At 41.5% G+C, this 19573-nt stretch overlaps 1 protein-coding gene across 3 annotated transcripts in view; it reads left to right on the top strand.

Annotated features, from left to right (window-relative positions):
• MCTP2 (multiple C2 and transmembrane domain containing 2) overlaps nucleotides 1-19573 on the top strand; it is a 259714-nt gene that overhangs the window by 29297 nt on the left and 210844 nt on the right. The window contains exons 1-2 of one of the 3 annotated variants that reach the window (XM_027521359.1): nucleotides 17638-17760; nucleotides 18473-18589. The exons of 1 other annotated variant lie outside the window; for it this stretch is intronic. In XM_027521359.1, coding sequence (XP_027377160.1) covers nucleotides 18542-18589 — 48 coding nt within the window. In that variant the 5' untranslated portion in view covers nucleotides 17638-17760; nucleotides 18473-18541. Of the gene's footprint in view, nucleotides 1-17637; nucleotides 17761-18472; nucleotides 18590-19573 lie in introns of those variants that run through there. One more of the 3 variants, XM_027521360.1, reaches the window with a different exon arrangement.

Below are 19573 nucleotides of genomic sequence, written 5' to 3'. Positions count from 1 at the left end.
GAGCAGATGCTCCTCATTGACCTGGCCTCTGAATTGATGGATATAATACAAGAGGTCAAGTAGGCTTGGGAAGCTGCTCCTAGGAGTCCATTTAAAAGAACTTTCAGAGTGTATGATACACCAGACTGAATTCAACCTTATCTTCTACATATTTTGCATCTGCATCAGGGCCATGTGTTCATGGCCATGAACTGAAAGCATTACGAAGAAAACTTGTTTTGTTTTGGAAATGTCATCCTTGAAGGAATGTTTATGGTCCGTTTGGCATGTTGACCTTTTAGTGTGCCTCAGCTGGTGAGGGTTTCTAACCATGTGTGTAATTCACGATGCCACAGCTAAATTAAGGCTTCAGTGAACCAGATTTCTCTAACTCCTTTATGGTAAATAGATCTATCTTCGTGATGTGAGCTTGAATTCCTGCTCTAATAATGAGTGACCTCTCTTAGTTGTGCTTAGTCGCTCAGTTGTGTCTGACTGTTTGCAACCCCATGGACTGTAGCCCACCAGGCTCCTCTGTCCATGGGGTTTTTCAGGCAAGAAAATTCGAGTGGGTTGCCATTCCCTTCTAGAGGGGATCTTTGCAACCCAGGGATCAAACCTGGGTTTTCTGCATTGCAGGCAGATTCCTTACCTGTTGAGCCATTGGGGAAGCCCCCTTCTCTCTCAAAGGAGATGCAAATCTATTTTTTTTTTTTTCCTACTTCTGCCTCATCACCTGGGTACAGAGAAGGACATCTGTGTCTACTTGTGAAAATGCAAATTATATGAATGGGCCGGAAGAAGCAACAGGAACAGTGTATAGTGTAGTCTGTAAATGTTAGAGTAAATTTGAGACAAGTTTTTGAAATTTGAAATTTGAGATATTTATTAAAATTCCTCAAGGGAAACACCCTTTAGCAGAGGTGGCAGCAGTGCTTACCTGTTTGAGGCCATACTTGGATTTTTTTTTTTTAAACCAGCGTGTTGCCTGTTTTAGCTTGTCTGTCTGGTTTGTATTATGTTGTTACCTGGTAGTTTTTTTCTGAAAGAAGAGACACAGTTCTGAAAATAGTATTTGCCTAAAGGGGAGAAACAAATTCTTTTCTTAGTATTGCAGGCATTTTTTTTTTCCCAGCAGATTAAAGCATTTCATTGTCCAGAAGCTCTAGAAATGTTCTTACCTTGCTTTTTTGATCATACATCCTATCAGCAGACACTTTTTGAGCAGGCACACCCAATATTTACTTATAAATTATGTATGTGTGCTGTGATAGTGATAGTACATATATTATTAAACATTCACAAAAATAGAAATTAAAAAAAGACACATGAGATGGGTCAGAATGGACGTTCGAGTGTTTTCTGTGCACATCCCAAGGCTGCGCTGGTCCCTCACGGGGCTTGCTCAGTCCACCCTGGGAACTCCCTCCCCCAGCCCAGTGTCCTTGGGTTTGCAGGATCTCCATGCAAATGCACCCCGAGAAGGTGCTCAGATGCCACACAGGGAGGCTGGAAGGAGAGTCTTCCGTTAATGGTCATGCTAAACTCGCTGACTTCTCCATTCGCCATGACATGTTATAGTGTGTTCAGTGCCTGGTACGAGGTGGTGACCAGGATGAAAAAGTTCATGTTTCACACCTGTTTCTGTTTCTATTCCTGCAGCTGCTACTGATGCTTCTTAAGTCTTATCCAGAATTTCAAAACTGATTTTTTTTTTTTAATGGAAAGTTCTCTCTTTTTTAAAAAATTATGTATGTTAATTGCTCGGTTGTGTCTGATTCTTTGTGACCCCATGAACTGTAGCTTGCTAGGCTCTTCAGTCCATGGAATTCTCTAGGCCAGAATACTGGAGTGGGTTACCATGCCCTTCTTTAGGGGATCTTCCTGACCCAGGAATTAAACCCAGGTCTCGTGCGTTGCAGGCTGATTCTTGTAAGTCTGAGCCATTTGGTAGCAAATTCTTGATCTTTACTCTTAGGAAGCTGTTTGGTTTCTATCACATTTAGGGGGAATCTTATTATGTTTAACTATGGGATGCTTACTCAAATACCGTTTTGGTTGTTTAACATACAACACTTTCTAAAATTTTAAGTTCTATATTCTGGAACCACCCTGGTCTAAGGTTTTCACATAAGGAATGTGCAAATGTGCTGTTCCTGCTTCTTTGAAACCTAATCACCCTGTTGTTCAGGGTCTTGCTGTAAGACCTGAGTAAGGATACCTGAGTTTTGAGGGTTTTGATTACTTGAAAAGACTGACTCAAAAATCTCTGCCACTGAAAAGAGCATACCTGCGCTTACTTGGTCACTTGTGCCAATGAAGTCATTTCTGCCTTACTGTGGGATAGGAGAGTAGACTGTAGCCCACCAGCCTCCTCTGTCCATGGACTTTTCCAGGCAAGAATACTGGAGTGGGTCGCCATTCCCTTCTCCAGGGGAATCGTACCAATCCAGGGATCAAACCCAGGTCTTCCACCTTGCAGGCGAATTCTTTGCTGTCGAGCCTCCAGGGAAACCAGATGATTCTAGTGTAACCTGTAATTGCCAGATTATTGCCCTTTCCAGATCCCTTACCTTTGGTAAGCAGCCTCTGACCTCACTGTCTTTTCTCTCTCTCAGTCCCTCTGGCTCCCTTGTGCTGGTCACCAGCTAGGTCATTTGCCTTATCTCAGGAATGTATGAAAAGACGCCACGCTGCTTCTATCCCCGGCCCTACTTTAGTCAGCCCGTCTTCTACCCCCATCATCTCTGTTGTGTCTACCTGCAGAATCTTGCTGGACTCTTTCTGGTGATTCTGGTCACTGAGGATCTCAGTGGAGATATTAAGTCTGTGAAAAATTACTCTCCAACTCTGTATCCAGTGGGGCTTCCTCCAGCATGCTGTATTCAATTCGAGAATGCTCCATGGCCTTTATCTGTCCTTCCCACGGCTGCAGGCTGCCCACTGAGACAAGGCAAACTCTGCATTCCTGCTTTTCAGCTGTTGGCATCATCTCCTCATCTCTCGATCATAGGGCAGAGCCCTCTTAATAGGCTGGTGTCCTTCTTGACTGTTCCTGTCCTTTTCTGTCTGACCCCCCATCTTCTCTCGCTTTTCACCACCTGTGGAATGCCTGGGCATAGAGGTTGTAGCCAAGGAGTCAGTGGAGTTTCAAATGCCACATGAAGGACTGAACTTTTCCCTGCAGGCAGTGCCTTTACAGGGAGTTCTGTCTCTCCTTTGCTGAGACCCTGGCTCTGGGGTTGCACAAGAGAGATTGCAGAGCACAGAGGCTTGGGAAAGAGGCAGAGACTCAGAGAAAGCTCTGTATTTCATTCCAACTTCAAAATGTTAATTTAGTTGATGAGTTTATTACTTGACTGGTAAAACGGTCTGGCGGAGTACAGAGCACATGGGTCCTGACCTAGGCAGCTACGGGTTTTAGTGACAATTCTGCCAGTGAAGGCAGATCTGCTGACAGAGGGCAAGTTAATGTGTTAAGTAGAGACTTCAGTGATTACTCATAATTCCTGCAGGATCTTTATGACTGTCATATAAATTAAGTTGGTGACATGTACTGAGTACCAGGAACATAGTACCCATCCAGGAACTGTTGTTTATTCTCTTCCACCCAACCATGAGGTGTCTGTACTGTTGCCCAATCTTGTGAAACCCTAGCATCCGAGGTTGATTCTTTGATATTCCAAATAGTGTCTGTGTTAATGGACATAGACAGTATTAGATCATGCTAATAAAAGGAATAGTTTTACTAATCGTATACTAGGCTATTAAATAAAATCCCTGCTTAACAGGTATTTATGCCTTTTAGGAAAGAATTTGTGCCATAGTTTAAAACTGATGATAATCACTTCTTGGCCTTTGAGCCACGGTCAAGTGTAAAACTAGAGATAAACGTGTTTCCCATTATGCATAACTTTGGATGGAACATCTCGTTTAAGACTGTGCTCTGTGTGAGGTTATAAAACTTTGTTGAATAGGAAAAAGTATTTATTTCAGGAGTTTGAAAAACATAATTTCTTGTATAGGTCAATCCATCTGATTGAACAAATATTTCATTAATTTTTGGAAATTAATAAGTTAATGACTTATATTCTTTCTCTTTAATTATTGTCGTTATACATTTTCCTTGAGCAATATAATCTATTTTTTATTCAGAGAAATTTAGCTATTATTCTTTTTAAAAAATATTTATTTATTTGGTCGCACTGGGTCTTAGTTGGGGCACGTGTGTTCTTTTGGTTTCAGCGTGTGGGATCTAGTTCCCCCACCAGGGATTGAACCCGAGCCTCCTGCTTTGAGTGTGGAGTCTAAGACACTGCAGAACCAGGGAGGTCCCAATTTAGCTTATTTTAAAACATAAAAAAATTAATTATACTTAATTTTTGGTTAATGTCACATAAAATACTTTAGTGTTATTAAGTATCAGTAAGTGAAACTTTGTATTATTATTACGCAGTTATCATTACATTATTTCTTGGTACCCTTTAAGGAAAGTTATGACCAACCTAGATAGCATATTCGAAAGCAGAGACATTACTTTGCCAACAAAGGTTCGTCTAGTCAAGGCTATGGTTTTTCCTGTGGTCATGTATGGATGTGAGAATTGGACTGTGAAGAAGGCTGAGTGCCGAAGAATTGATGCTTTTGAACTGTGGTGTTGGAGAAGACTCTTGAGAGTCCCTTGGACTGCAAGGAGATCCAACCAGTCCATTCTGAAGGAGATCAGCCCTGGGATTTCTTTGGAAGGAATGATGCTAAAGCTGAAACTCCAGTACTTTGGCCACCTCATGCGAAGAGTTGACTCATTGGAAAAGACTCTGACGCTGGGATGGATTGGGGGCAGGAGGAGAAGGGGACGACAGAGGATGAGATGGCTGGATGGCATCCCTGACTCAATGGACGTGAGTCTGGGTGAACTCCGGGAGTTGGTGATGGACAGGGAGGCCTGGTGTGCTGTGATTCATGGGGTTGCAAAGAGTCGGACACGACTGAGTGACTGAACTGAACTGAACATGTGTAGTGTTTGCTAACTGAGCTTGCTCTGCTAAGAATTGTTTGAAGGTTGCACTTTTAATTTGTGCAGTGAGTGTGTATGTACCTGTGTTCTAGGTGTTGTATTCCCCAGTCTGTCATATAGCAACTTACAATATGAACTTTTTCTTTTGGGAGATGACTAGGATGTTGCCGGAAACGTATTGTCCTAGATCAATGGTCAAAATTAATGTTCTGTAAACTGGCTCCTAATTTTCATTGTGAAAACAAATTAAGCAGTGATTACAAGATTTATACAAGTCATAGCTGCTATGTTTATAGGTTCCATTTAATATGCATTTAAAATATTTATTGCTTCTTAAAGTGTATTTTCAGTTCAGTTCAGTTCAGTCACTCAGTCGTGTCTGACTCTTTGCGACCCCATGAATTGCAGCACACCAGGCCTCCCTGTCCATCACCAACTCCCGGAGTTCACTCAGACTCATGTGCGTCGAGTCAGTGATGCCATCCAGCCATCTCATCCTCTGTCATCCCCTTTTCCTCCTGCCCCGACTCCATCCCAGCATCAGAGTCTTTTCCAATGAGTCAACTCTTTGCATGAGGTGGCCAAAGTACTGGAGTTTCAGCTTTAGCATCATTCCTTCCAAAGAAATCCCAGGGCTGATCTCCTTCAGAATGGACTGGTTGGATCTCCTTGCAGTCCAAGGGACTCTCAAGAGTCTTCTCCAACACCACAGTTCAAAAGCATCAATTCTTCAGCGCTCATCCTTCTTCACAGTCCAATTCTCACATCCATACATGACCACAGGAAAAACCATAGCCTTGACTACACAGACCTTTGTTGGCAAAGTAATGTCTCTGCTTTTCAATAAAGGTTTGTATTGTGTTATGGAAAAACAGATTATTTTTTTCTTCTTTCTAGTGCAAAATAGAATCTTGACTTAAATCTTTGTGACCATAAACCTGTTGGTGGATCAGAACAGGACACATTCTGTCTATCCAAAGAGACATATAGTTGATTCTCATTATTCATATAACACTATGTCTGGGGTTGTTACGAACAACAGGATGACCAAGAAAAAGCAAAAACCGAAAAACTGACACCTAGTAGACTTCGAAAAGGTTATTTGTTTACAGTTTTACAGTGTGAGATCTGAGATAAGAAGGGAGAGCGTTGCCTTGTTCAGCCTTGGTTGGGAATGTGCGCGTTGGGCGACTCCAATTTTTTGTCACCCTGTGTGTGTTCGTGAACTGACCTAGAAAGTGCTACTGGCCAAAGTCACAAGTACAGAAGTCATGAGTGATGGGACTCAGCTGTAGTTAGCATAATGTTGAGACCACATGTGTGCCTTGAATGATGAGTTGAGTAGTTAAACTGTTGCTTCCCAAGAGCTGGATCTGGTAACAGTGAGTAGATCCAAGCTTTCCTGCCTGGAGTGGCTGGGTTCTCTAGCTGATGGAGACCTGTCAGATGCGCCTTGCCTCTCCTGGGTCCCAGTGCCTGCCTCCACTTGTGTAAGTGAGTTGCCATTGGCCTGCCATGGCCCTGCAGTTAGCATCCCCATCCTATCCTGGTCTCTGAGTTGGGAGAGATTAGAATGTGTGATTAAGAAAGCAAGCTGTGGTTTCCCATGTCCTGGGTTCCCATTCTGCCTCTGACACTTACTAACTCCCTGCCCTCCGGCAGGACTACTTAGCTTCTCTGCACATTCTTTTCTTCTCTGTAAAATGGGAATAATAACATTGGCTACCTGGTTATGTTAGTTGTTGAGACACTATGTATTTCGTGTGTCAGATATTTAAGACAGGAGGTAGTTTATAAGCCCTCAGAGGTAAGCTGTTAATCCACCCGGTTATCCATACCCAACTGGCCTTTTCATTTTTCTTAAGGATTTTATGATACGCCACCAATAAATACAAGACCTGCTCCAAAATTTTCTTTTTAAGGAAAAGAATGAAGGTGAAAGGTAGCAAAAAGGTAAAAGGTGAAAGCTGTAAAAAGGTGAAGCTGAAATGATACTGGAACAGACTGCTAGGTTAGGTTAGGGGAGAGAGGGACTCTGAATTTAGTCCTGAGTTTTGATCAGTTCCCCAAAAGGAAGGCCTGCTTCTCATTACCTTTTACGTAAAAGCTGTTGTTCAGGAGGTGCGCGGCAGTTTCTGGACCGAGTGGTTTCTTTGTTGATTATTCGTAAGACTGCTTGGTAGCAGATGCCAGTCACGCTGGTTTGTAACGCATTTGTGTGTACCCACGTCGCTCTCTCACCCTGGGATCTTGGAGGCTGGGTGTTATTTTACCGCATTGACTTCAGATCTCCAGGTCTAGCCTGGAGACACTAACTCTGCTGCAGAGTCCGCTTGTGATGGTGTGATTGCCAAACACTTGTCTCTACAAGGGCCCTTGTTCTTCCCCTGATTTTATCGTGGATCACAGGCACGCTACTCTAGTGCAGAGAAAGGCATTGGGTGTTGTATAGAGATAATGAAGGCGTAAAAGGAAGAGAAAGGACCAAGTCCAGGGTGGCTTGTGTATGGGGCCACAGTGACTGGGGCCCTAATGCCATATACTGCATGCTTTTGGTTCATGCCTCTTGAGTATTCAGTATGTTAAAACACCTCCCTCTGCGTATGCATTTGTTCACCCACAGACTGCATATACATGGCTCTTATATACTGTGTGCTGTGCTTAGTCACTCAGCTGTGTGTCCATGGGGGTTGTCCAGGCAGGAACACTGGAGTGGGTTTCCATGCCCTCCTCCAGGGGATCTTCCCAATCCAGGGATCGAACCCAGGTCTCCCATATTGCAGGTGGCTTCATTGCCGCCTGAGCTACCAGGGAAGCCCAAGAATACTGGAGTGGGTAGCCTACCCCTTCTCCAGGGCATCTTTCTGACCTAGGAATCAAACTTGGGTCTCCTGCATTGCAGGCGGATTCTTTACCAGCTGAGCTACCAGGGAGGCCCTATATACATTGTAATTAGCATTAAAAAAAGGTTGAAAAGGAAGGATGACTGTTCTCAAAGGAGATTATGGAGATAATTACATAGCTATAAAAATTCACTAATATTATTCACTCAATTATGCACTTAAAAATGGGTGAATTTTCTATTCTATAAATTAGGCCTTCATAAAAAAGTCTAAAAAAGGAAGGATGAGATGGAGATGGAATTTTCAGTATCTAAACATCTCAAAACCTATTATAAATATCAAGAACCCTTTTACTCTCACCTGAGTTATGGAGAACTAAATACTTGTTACTAAGAGCAGTGTGGTTAAACATGGAATCTTAAATTATTTTAATCACTTAATTGTTTAATTAAAAAGAAAGCTCACTTTAGGAGTGTAATTACCACTCTCTATTGCTTTTGCCGGTGCTTAATTATCAGCGTTCTCTTTAGTCTGTAGTTTCTTTGCAAGGATCTTTTTCAGGGAAACTTGATAACATTTTAAAATTTCTTTAGCCAGGTGTGTGACACACATGTGTACACACGCACACACCCTACCTTTCACTTTGCAGCACACATATCCTGAGAGCCTGTGATCTCCGTACTGTGAAATTTCCATTTTTGCCTCAGAGGATTAGGTGTGGGGACCACATTCTCTTCCCTTTCATGGCTTTATTAGTGCCTTTCACTAGGGGAATTGCATGCAAATACTTTTTGGTTTGTTTGTGCTGTATTTTTATTATACTTTTTTATCTGTCCACTTCTTCAGGACACACACCTCCTGAGTCCAGGGACTTCAGTTCATTGTGGCCTTGCTAGCCCTTTGACCCATTCCTAGCACAAATTCTTGGTTCAATAAATATTGTCAAGTGAGTGAATCAACCTGCATATTAAATTTTAGCAATAATTAATGCTTCTCAATTTAAAAATAAAGATAAATATATGTAGAAGTTCTGTTCTTAATTCCTGCCCACACTGAGATGGATGCACTCACCTTCGGAGACCACTACCTGTGAGTGGGTGGACTGTGAGGAGCAGGGAGGAGGTGAAAGCTTGGGGCCACTAAGAAATATGCTTCACTGGGAGATCAGACTCTCTTCCGGCATCTGGATCAGATCCATTTTACCAGTGGGCTCCCCCATAGCTCAGGGGGTAAAGAATCTGCATGCAATGCAGAAGACATAGGAGATGCAGATTCGATCCCTGGGTTGTGAAGATCTCCTGGGGAGGAAATGGCAGCCCACTCCAGTATTCTTGCCTGAAAAATCTCCTGGACAGAGGAGCTTGATGGGCTACAGTCTTTATGGGGTCTCAAAGATTCAGACACAATGGAGCGACTAAGCACACACGTACTTTATCAGTATCGTGTTTCTCTGGTGGCTCAGTGGTAAAGAATCCGCCTGCAATGCAGGAGATGTGAGTTTGATCCCTTAGATGGGAAGATCCCCTGGAGAAGGATATGGCAATGCACTCCATTATTCTTGCCTCCTAAACGGAGGAGCCTGATGCGCTACAGTCCATGAGGTCACAAAGAGACACGACTGAGCGACTAAGCAACAGCAACACAACAAATCCCTCTTTAGAACATCGTGAGGCATTCTTGAAATACAGTGCAAAGGACTGCTGGTGGTGTTCGAGGGATTTTAAGATTGAAAGCGTGACACTGTGCTCAACCACTGACTCTCCACAGCAGCAGGGCTGGCAGGGACCGGGAAGTACTCGGGTGAATTGCATCATTTTGGTTTGTTTTGAAGAACTGCCCTGCAGCTTGGGTAAAATCCAGTTCGTTCAGTTTTTTTATGACCAGTTTTATTGAGGTGTAATATAGGCTAAAATTTACCCTTTGGAGATAAATAGTTGTCTTGAGTTTGAGAAACAGTCATGCAAGCACCACCACAGATCATGATATACACTGTTTCTTATCACCCACCAAAGTTCCCTGTTCCCTTTTGTAGTTGTCTTCTTTCCCAAGCCACCACTGATCTTATTTCTTCCGTCCAGTTTTCCCTTTCCTAGAATGTCATAAAAGATGGTATCAGACAGTATATAGCCTTTTGTGTTTCGCTTCTTGCACTTAACATTTTTACGTCGATATCCATGTTGTTGTGTATATTAGAAGTTTATTCCTTTTTATTGCTGCATGGTGTTCCATCATATGAATGTACCCTATCTTTACTTGACTTTCACTTTTCATTAAAAGCTATTTACTGGTTTTGGGAGAGTTGGGTTAAGTTTTTGATGATTTTTGAATACAGCTTTCATAAACAGATATGTTTCAGTAGTATGGATATCTGTTTGAATTCTTTTTCGAGTGAATGCCTATAAGTGGTGGTGTTGGGCCGTATGGTAAGTATATGTTTAAATGTATAGGAAACCGCCAGACTGTCAGCAAACAGGAAAGCTCCAGTTGCTCAGCACCCCTGCCCGCACTTGCACTGCCCGTGTTTTGCACTTGCTTGCTTGGTTTTGGTCACTGTAGAAGAGAGCTGGTTTCGTCCTGAGTGTCAGGGTACGGGCACGGTCTTCTGTTCATTTTTCTCTTCTTGATTCTTTACTTTTCGTTGTCACTTCTCCTTTTCTTGAGGAAGTCTTCCATCTTGCTTTTCCTCTTCACTGGCTTCATTTGTATAGACCGTGGGATTCGTGCCTCATTAAATACCGTTCCAGGTCTCTCTCTGCACATTTGCGGTGGTTTAACAGCACTCTGCTCCTTGCTCTGCCCTTACCGTTAGATCATGAACTTATGGGTGGGCCTTGTTCTGATAAGAACCAAGAGCCACTTAGGTAATGCTCTCTGTTGCTTGGGTTGTAGAGGATAAGAAAAATAGAATCAGTCTTGAAAAAATTATTTTAAAAGACTCTAATTTATAATCTTTTGGTGTATTTTTGGATCTAAGAGAAGCCTATTTGTCAGATTTTCAGTTCTGAATTGGGTATCAATTGGCAAAACCCTGTTATTGATATTATTATTTAAGCTACTAATATGAGGGCTTTTAAATTGCTTGTTAAATTGGCTTCATTACTATGTGTTCTTCATTGAGTTTGCCACTTCTGAAGTGTCCGTTGAAATGTCTCCTATTGAAGCAGTTAGGTTTGGTTGGGCTTGGTTTCAAGTTCTGCCAATTTTCAAGCTCTCTCCAAATTCAGTTGTAAGTATAATTAATGTTTTAGATAATACTAATTTTTTCTTGTGACTTTGGTTGTCTTGGATCATATCATTTCATTGGTTGTATTATAAAGATTTGAATGTCTTGTCTTAAAGAAGACATAAAGAATGAATGAATTGTCTTGCTCCGAATGCTAGTAATCCCCTCTTCCATCCCTGTTAAACAGTGCTGATCTGGATCAGTCTGGGTTTCAGTTTCCAGAACTGTGGACCTGAACAAGTTGCATTTTCCTCATCAACTTGGAGGAAAGCTGGAGTGAAAATGCTTACTGTCTAATATCACTGGGGGCTTCTCAGGTGGCGCAGTGGTAAAGAATCTACCTGTCAATACAGGAGACTCAAGAGATGCAGGTTCGATCTGTAGGTTGGGTAGATCCCCTGGAGGAGGAGGAGTAAATGGCAACTCACTCCGGTGTTCTTGCCTGGAAAATTCCATGGACAGGGGAGCCTGATGGGTATAGTCCAGGGTGTCACAAAAGAGTTGGACACGATTGAGTGACTGAGTGTGCCCACACACACATAAGATCATTGTGAGCATTGCTGATGATGTAAATGAAGCAGTGAACACAGCACCAGATGCATAGTAAAATTAGCAGAGTGTGGCTGGCTGGAGTGGCTTTCCAACCAGCTCAGGGTAAAATCCAGGGTCCTGGCAGGGACCAGCGGGAACTTGCCTGATTCGACCTGCTCCTCTCGAAACTCATCTCCTGTGGTTCTCTGTCCTGCCTCTCCAGTCACACACTGGACTCCTTGTGGTTTCTCTGTCTCCCTGAGAGAGCTGCCCGCCTCTGGACCTCCTGCACTTGTTCCTTCTTCTGTGGGCAGGTTCCTTTTCTCTCCATGTCCACTGCACGCTCCACCCCCACTTTCTTCCTTTCCTCCTCCACCCACTTGATCTGAGGGAGGCTTTCCTGTTATGCAGAAATGGCAGCCTGGCTCTCAGCAGCCACCTCTTCCCCTCAGCTCTTGTTCTTTCCCTTACCATCACTCAATATATTAAATATTTTTTGGCTTATTGTCAGTCTTTTTCAAGTGGAACATACATTTCATGAAAGCAGGGACTCTGTTTTGTTCACTGATGAATCCCTAATGGCTGTAATATCCCCTAGGACATAGATGCCAATAAACTTTTATTGAATGAATGAATTATTAAAGATAGCAAAGAAAAGAAATTATAATTGGTTTGTATACATATGTTGTGTGTAAGAGAGAGAGAGAGACTGTGTGTGTGTAATAAAGTTATACTTTCTAATAGTTTCTAATCCAGATGGTGGAATTAATCAATTACAGAAATCTCTCCATCTAAACAGTTTTGAGAAATAGTGTAAGAGGTAAGAGACCAGGTTGTCGTAATCGGATTTCTCTACTCTCTACTCACTCAACTCTGTGATTCTTCCTTTACTTTTAATTGAGGAAAGCATGATACTTTTATTTTTGATAAGAGACTGTTTTAAGGATATAATGATGTGATTATTCTTTGTGTGTTTTTAAATTGGTTGCAGATCCCTAGAGGTCATCAACATTATTACCCATAGCACCTTAGAATGATTTGAGTTTTCTTATCTGCTTGGAGGAGGTGTAATTGTTCTTTGGCTAGATGATAGATATTTACTGCTTCTTATAGGTATAGACTTGGGAAATGCTTTTAAGGGTTGCGTTATTTAAAAAAAACCCACTGGCTTGATGTTTTGGGACCAGGGGAATGATAAGCTGTGTGAGATGCCTATTTAAAAGAGAGTTTTCATAAGTGAAATTTCCTTCTTGTAGTTGATTGGTCCAACTATTTCTCTGATAGGTGTTGTTTTGTATTCTGAAAAATTTGTGTTGATTTGGTGACTTATGAATAAGCACAGATTGTTAAACAGGCTCTGTTCCAAGCAAGAAATGACACAGGAAGATATGTATAAGGTTTCCTCGGTTTTAAATTATTGTGTCTTTAGGCTAACCTTTTAATTGTATTTTGTGTCCTAAAATAGCTTCTGCAATATGCACTTTCCCCAGGTGGGATGATATTTTTACTGGCTATTAAATCTCTCTCATACTATCCCTCTGCCAGTGAAGTCCTAAATATACTTCAGGTATTCTATTTCTACAGATAATTTCCAGACAAGGCAATCTTTACATGTAATAATGATGGACAGGATATTTGAGGCTTGGCAGTTGTTTTCAAATGTAGGTACTGGTTAAGATATCTCTGTGTGTGGTTTAACATGGGACCATTAAGCTCAGCTGTGTGAAAACATGAACCACATTCCTTTATATCTAGTGTGTGGGCTTCCCTGGTGGCTCAGAAGGTAAAAGAATCCACCTGCAGTGTAGGAGACCAGGATTCCATCTGGCTCAAAAAGATCCTGTGAAGAAGGGAATGGCAACCCACTCCAGTGTTCTTTCCTGGAGAATTCTGTGGATAGAGGAGCCTGGTGGGCTACAGTTCATAGAGTCGTAAAGAGTCAGACACGATTGAGTGACTAACACACACATACCTAGTGTGTATTGTTAAGACTCAGGAATTTCCTTCAAAATCTGGACATTTGAGTGGATGGCCCTGGGACTCTTTAATTGGATGGACTCAATGCTGACGTCCCGTCTTTCTCATCCCTTTATCAAGTCCTGTCAACTCAGCATCATTGCTGTTTCTCAGTCCTCTTTTCTCTACTAAAACAAGAAGACAGAAGAGTCAGAAGACAGATCTGAACAACAGTCTGACGACTTCAGCTGATTGGCATGTATAGAACCCCGAACTGCAGAACTGACTGACTGTGGCTAGGCAATAAAGAGTGCTGCCATTCCTCCTTCAATAAAGAGGAAACATGAGGATTTTCCTTTTCATTTAACCATTAGGAGTCAAGATAGAACTCAATAATGTAAAGATAACTAGACAATCCCATTGCTTATAATTTTGTTTATTTACTGGCTGTGCTGGGTCTTCAGTACTGCCCAGGCTTTTCTCTTGTTGCCGAGTAGGAGGGCTCTCTCGGGTTGCAGCATGTGGGCTTCTCACTGCAGAGGCTTCTCTTGTTGTGGAGTGTGGGCTCTGGGGCTCGAGGGCTTCAGTCATTGAGGCACTGGAGGTCAGTGTTGCAGCTCCCAGGCTCTAGAGAGCGGGCTCAGTAGTTGTGGAGCATGGGCTTAGTTGCTCTGCAGCACGTGGGATCTTCCTGGATCAGGGATCTAACCCATGTCCCCTGCATTGGTAGGCAGATTTTTTACCACTGAGCCATCAGGGAATTCCCCCCCCCCCTTTTTTTTTTAAGAAATTAAGCTCTATACCTCTAGGAAAGGGACTTCCCTCGTGGTTCAGTGGTAAAGAACCCACCTGCCAAAGCAGGAGGCATGAGAGACACGAGTTTGATCACTAGGTCAGGAAGATCTGGAAGAGGGCCTGGCAACCCACTCCAGTATTCTTGCCTGGAGAATCCCATGGACAGAGGAGCCTGGCAGGCTGCTGTCCATAGGGTTGCACAGAGTCAAATACGACTGAAGTGACTTTGCACACACACATGCACCTCTAGGAAAACCTGTGTATCACAGAAGAACTCAAGATAGAAATTAGGAAGTCTTTTGAATTAAATGGTAATGATTCTGACATAATGATTTGACATAAGACTTGTGGGATGCAGCTAGTCTGAAAATCAATATCCAGTTTTCCATGTCAAGAATCTAAATGAAAAAAAGAAACTTAAACCCAGAGGGTATAGGAAGAAGGAAAAAGTAACATATGAAACAGGAATCAGTAAATAAATCAACAAAAGTTAATTTTAGAAATATTAAAAACTAATAAACCCCTTAAGACTGATCAAGAAAATAAGAGATAGAGCATATTACCAATATACTATTCCATATTGAATTGGAAACTCTGAGCAGTAAAGGAAGAAAAAATACTTATTTTAGAAAAGATGAATGTATAAATGAACTGTGGTATATCCACACTATGGAATATTATTCAGCAACAAAAATAAAACAGCTATCAAGACACAAAAAGGCATGGAGGACATTTAAATGCATATTACCAAGTGAAAGAAGTCAGTCTGAGAAGGCTACGTAAAGTGTGTTTCCAACTGTATCACATTCTGGAGAAGGCAAAACTGTGGACAGTGAAAAGATTAATGATTGCCAGGTTTAAGGAGGGGAGAGGAGGGAGGGATAGGTGGGTGATTTTTACAACACTGAGACGATTGTATATGAGTAGACACATGACCTTATGCATCTGTCCAAGCTAATAGAACTATACAATACAGAAGTAAATACTAAGGTAAATTATAGACCTTAGTTAATAATAAATGTATCAATAATAGTCCATCAATTATAAGTATATTAGTGTAGATCTTAATAACTAGGGATATTGTATATAGGGAGGAAGAGGAGATATGAGATTATACTTTTCAATTACTCTGTATGCCTAAAATTGCTCTAAAAATTTCAATCTGTTACCAAAAAAAAGAGAGAGATATAGAAAGTAACCATATTCATAGCTAGAAAGAGAACAATATGAAGCTGTTCTCAGATTAATTTGTAAAGCAGTTCGCAGTCAAAATCTCCACTGCTTTTATTTGGAGGTGGGGGTATTAGACTTTTGAATTCTGAAATTTACATGGAAGAACAAAGAAAAAAAGGAATTAATCTGAAGGACCACAGCAAGGTGGGGGCTTATGTTATTGGATATCAAGACTTACTACAGGTCTATGTAGGAAATAATTATTATGAGATACTGGCACAGGTATAGTTAGATAGAGATCTTAGGAATGGAAATTATATATCTGATACAGGTGAAGGTCATTGGGAGTTAGAGTAGGTCTTATCAATAAAAAGTGCTTTAAAGTTTGGTTATCCATATGGATAAAAAATAAAATATCATACCCACCTCAAACCATAAGTAAACAATTCAGGATAAAGATTGTGAAAAGCAAAACTTCAGAGCTTTTCCAGGAAGATGTATGAGAATGTATGTGTGACCTTGAGGGTTTTAAACCATACCCCTGGGATAAATGCCACACACAAACACACAATATGCAAAGAAAAATACTTATAAATTCAGCTCATTAAATTTTTTATACATGTGAATCTTGGTACCTTAATAGAAATCTTTCTTTTTTTAAGGCTAGATACTGGGTGAAGAGATTTACAACAAAAATACAAAGAAAGCATTATTATTAGATTGTTTAAAGTACCATTTCCAATAAATAAGAAAAAAACTCTGAAGCTATCATGCTAAGAGAATAATGGATCAATCCCCTTTCACAATTTCAGATAGGCACATGTTAGAAAAATCTTGCAATGGTAGGTGCAGGCAAAAATTGCACAATAGGAAATTATTGGCTGATGTTAGATATATTAATTAATATATCTACTTTGAAGAACAATTTGGCAATACCTTGTGAGTCAAGTGTAGGATTCACCTAACCTGCAAACCAATAACTCAACTCTGAGATACGGTGTTTCTCAATGGGACCTTACTGGTACTTTGGGCAGGGCAAGCCTCTCTTCTGGGGTGTCATTCATATCTCTGAGTCACACCCACTGTGTGTGCGTTATGTCTCCTACTGTGGTCATTCAAGCATCCAAACATTCTTCAGACATTTCTGATCACTTCTAATGGGGCTTCCCTGGTTCAGATGGTAAAGAATCTGCCTACAATGCAGGAGACCCAGGTTTGATCCCTGAGTTGAGATCCCCTGGAGAGGGAATGGCAACCCACTCCAGTACTCTTGCCTGGAGAATTGCACGGACAGAGGAGCCTGGCGGGCTACAGTCCATGGGAGCACCAAGAGTCAGACGTGGCTGAGTGACTAACACTTTCACTTTCTAATGGAGGAGTCCATGGCTGATTGAAAACGCTGAGAGAAATTGACTTATGCATCAGAAGATATGTCTAAGAATCTCCTTTAAAGCTTTGTGTAACTATGTAGTTGTAAAATATGGTAAGCGTCTTAAGGATCCATCAGCAGGAAAATCAAATTGTGGAATCTTCTGAAAATGGAAATAGGATATGACTGTTAAAAATCTCTCTAATAAAACTACGTTTATCATTGTGGATAAAGTTCTTGAAAGAAATGTTGACTTAAAAGCATGGCTCAAGGACGTACTGTCTAAAATGAGGAGTATAGTCAATATTTTGTAATGTCTGTAAGTGGAAAGTAGCCTTTTAAAATTGTATAAAATATTTTAAAAATTGAGGAAAAGGATAGAGGAAGATTATTATGTCCCTCAGGTACCTCTGAATTGTTTGACATGATAAAATAAATATGCATTACTGTTAAAAATATAAAAGTTTGGGGTAATATACAATTTATATAAAGCTTGCAATAAAGTTTCTAATTATGAAAAATAGTACTATGTTACATACCCCTGAATGACCTCTAACAAAATAACTGTATTATGATAAATATAATTTACAATAGTGGTTCCTTCTGACAGGGCATGAGGGGAAAGTCATCAGAAAGAACTGCACAGGTAGTGTTGTTGCAGCTAAGTTTTTATTTCACCAGTACCTTGGTGTTATATAATTTTCTATACATATTCATAGGGCTAATTTTTTCTTTTTTAGAAAGTTATGAAAGAAAACAAAGTTTGAAACAAACAAACCAGCAACAAGAAGGGGTGTAGGAATACATAACCACTGCTGAGAATATCTGAGTGTTGCTATGAGGTCCAGAGATCTGAAAATGATTATGAACTGAGGTGTGTATATAAACAGTGTCAGGGTGAAATCAACAAATTATTCAATAAACAGAACAATTAATAACGTAAATTCTTTAGATCAAGGAAAATCAGGAAAGGTTTAGAAGACCTTAGGGTAGGAGATATAATGTTAAAACCCACTTAGTATTTATTTAATGTTTGCAAAGCACTTTGATGGTATGATCTCACTGGATCCTGACACAGAATTTGACAATAAAACAAGAGACGCACATGTAGAGAGAGGACATGTGGGGATAGGGGAAGGAAGGTATGGGATGAATTGGGAGGTTGGGATTGACATAGATGCATTACCCTGTGTGAAATAGATAGCTAGCGGGAACCTGCTGGGTAGCACAGGGAGCTCAGCTTGGTACTCCGTGACGACTTAGAGGCGTGGGATGGTGGCCGGGATGGTGGCCGGGAGCGCGGCTCAGGAGGGAGGAGATGTATGTGTACACAGCCTGAAGAAGCTCACGGCCAGAGGAGCCTGGCGGGCTGCAGTCCACAGGACCACTCAGAGCCGGACACCACTGAAGCGACTTGACGGGCACGGATGCATAGCTGATTCACTTCATCCTACAGCAGAAACTAACACGATATTGTAAAGCAGTTACTCTCCAGTTAAACAAATGAGAGATGGCACGTGAGGAGGGACTGGTACTTGACGTGGTGCTGAGCTCCTTAGTTTGTTCGTTTGATTTCCTTTCTCTAGGTGCAGTTAAAGTGAAAACACAAGAGTGCTGAAGAAATTTGCATTTGTGAAACCTGAGGGTCAGTGTTCATGCTGACTATAGAGCATTGGAAAGCTACCAGAAATGATGAGTGCCTGGTAATCACTGTTGCCTTCCCTCCCTTCTCTCTCCCATTTCTCTTGGGATAAAGGGGACATCCCCAAATTGCAGACTGTTATTTAGGTCACCTATCCCACTCCAGTATTCTTGCCTGGAGAATCCCAGGGACGGCGGAGCCTGGTGGGCTGCCATCTATGGGGTTACACAGAGTTGGACACGACTGAAGCGACTTAGCAGCAGTAGCAGCAGCAGCATCCCTGCCAGAACTCCAGACATTGATAAAAGATGGTAGAAACCCTTGGGTAGGGTAAAGGTCCTCATGGTCTCTGTGTTCCCTGATAACACTGAGATTTTCTTTTCAGGATGTCCAGCATCAGGCTGGCCCAGCTTTTACTGTCAGAGCACCACCTGCCCCTTTAAGTTGAGTTAGGCCTCCTTAGCTGTTAGGTCTCTGGTTCCTCTTGAATGCTTCTGGATGGGAGGATGCTGCTCACAGTTCAGCCTGGCCTTGAAAGTGATGAAAGAATGAAAGTGAAACGTGAAAGTGTTGGTTGCATCTGACTCTTTGCGCCTCCTTGGGCTGTAGCCCAGCAAGCTCCTCTGTCCATGGATGTCTCCAGACAGGAATACTGGAGTGTGTTGCCATTTCCTTCTCCAGGAGATCTTCCAGACGCAGGGATTGAATCCATGTCTCCTGTGTTGGCAGACACATTCTTTACCTTCTTGACCCTCACCTACCTTCTCTGGTGAGGGAAGCCCATAGAATTCCACTGATTTAACTGACCTTTTCTCATCTCGTTTTCTTCCTACACTCCCTGCAGACCCACCCACTTATTGTTTTTTAAGTTGAGCTGACTCTTTTCATGTTTATACTTTAAAAAATTTTAACTTTGAGATTTCATTTTTTTCTTTCTTTTTGGTTTCTCTTTTTTAAAGAAAAATCTGCTTTGTTTTCTTTCAGTTACTCTTGCTAAAAACGAATCAGAATAATTTAGACAGTCTCCATTTCTTCCGTATCTGTT

Source organism: Bos indicus x Bos taurus, chromosome 21, assembly GCF_003369695.1.
Source record: "Bos indicus x Bos taurus breed Angus x Brahman F1 hybrid chromosome 21, Bos_hybrid_MaternalHap_v2.0, whole genome shotgun sequence".
Taxonomy (NCBI): domain Eukaryota; kingdom Metazoa; phylum Chordata; class Mammalia; order Artiodactyla; family Bovidae; genus Bos; species Bos indicus x Bos taurus.
Note: the sequence above shows the minus strand (reverse complement) of the source record. Positions and strands in the feature narration are given on the sequence as shown.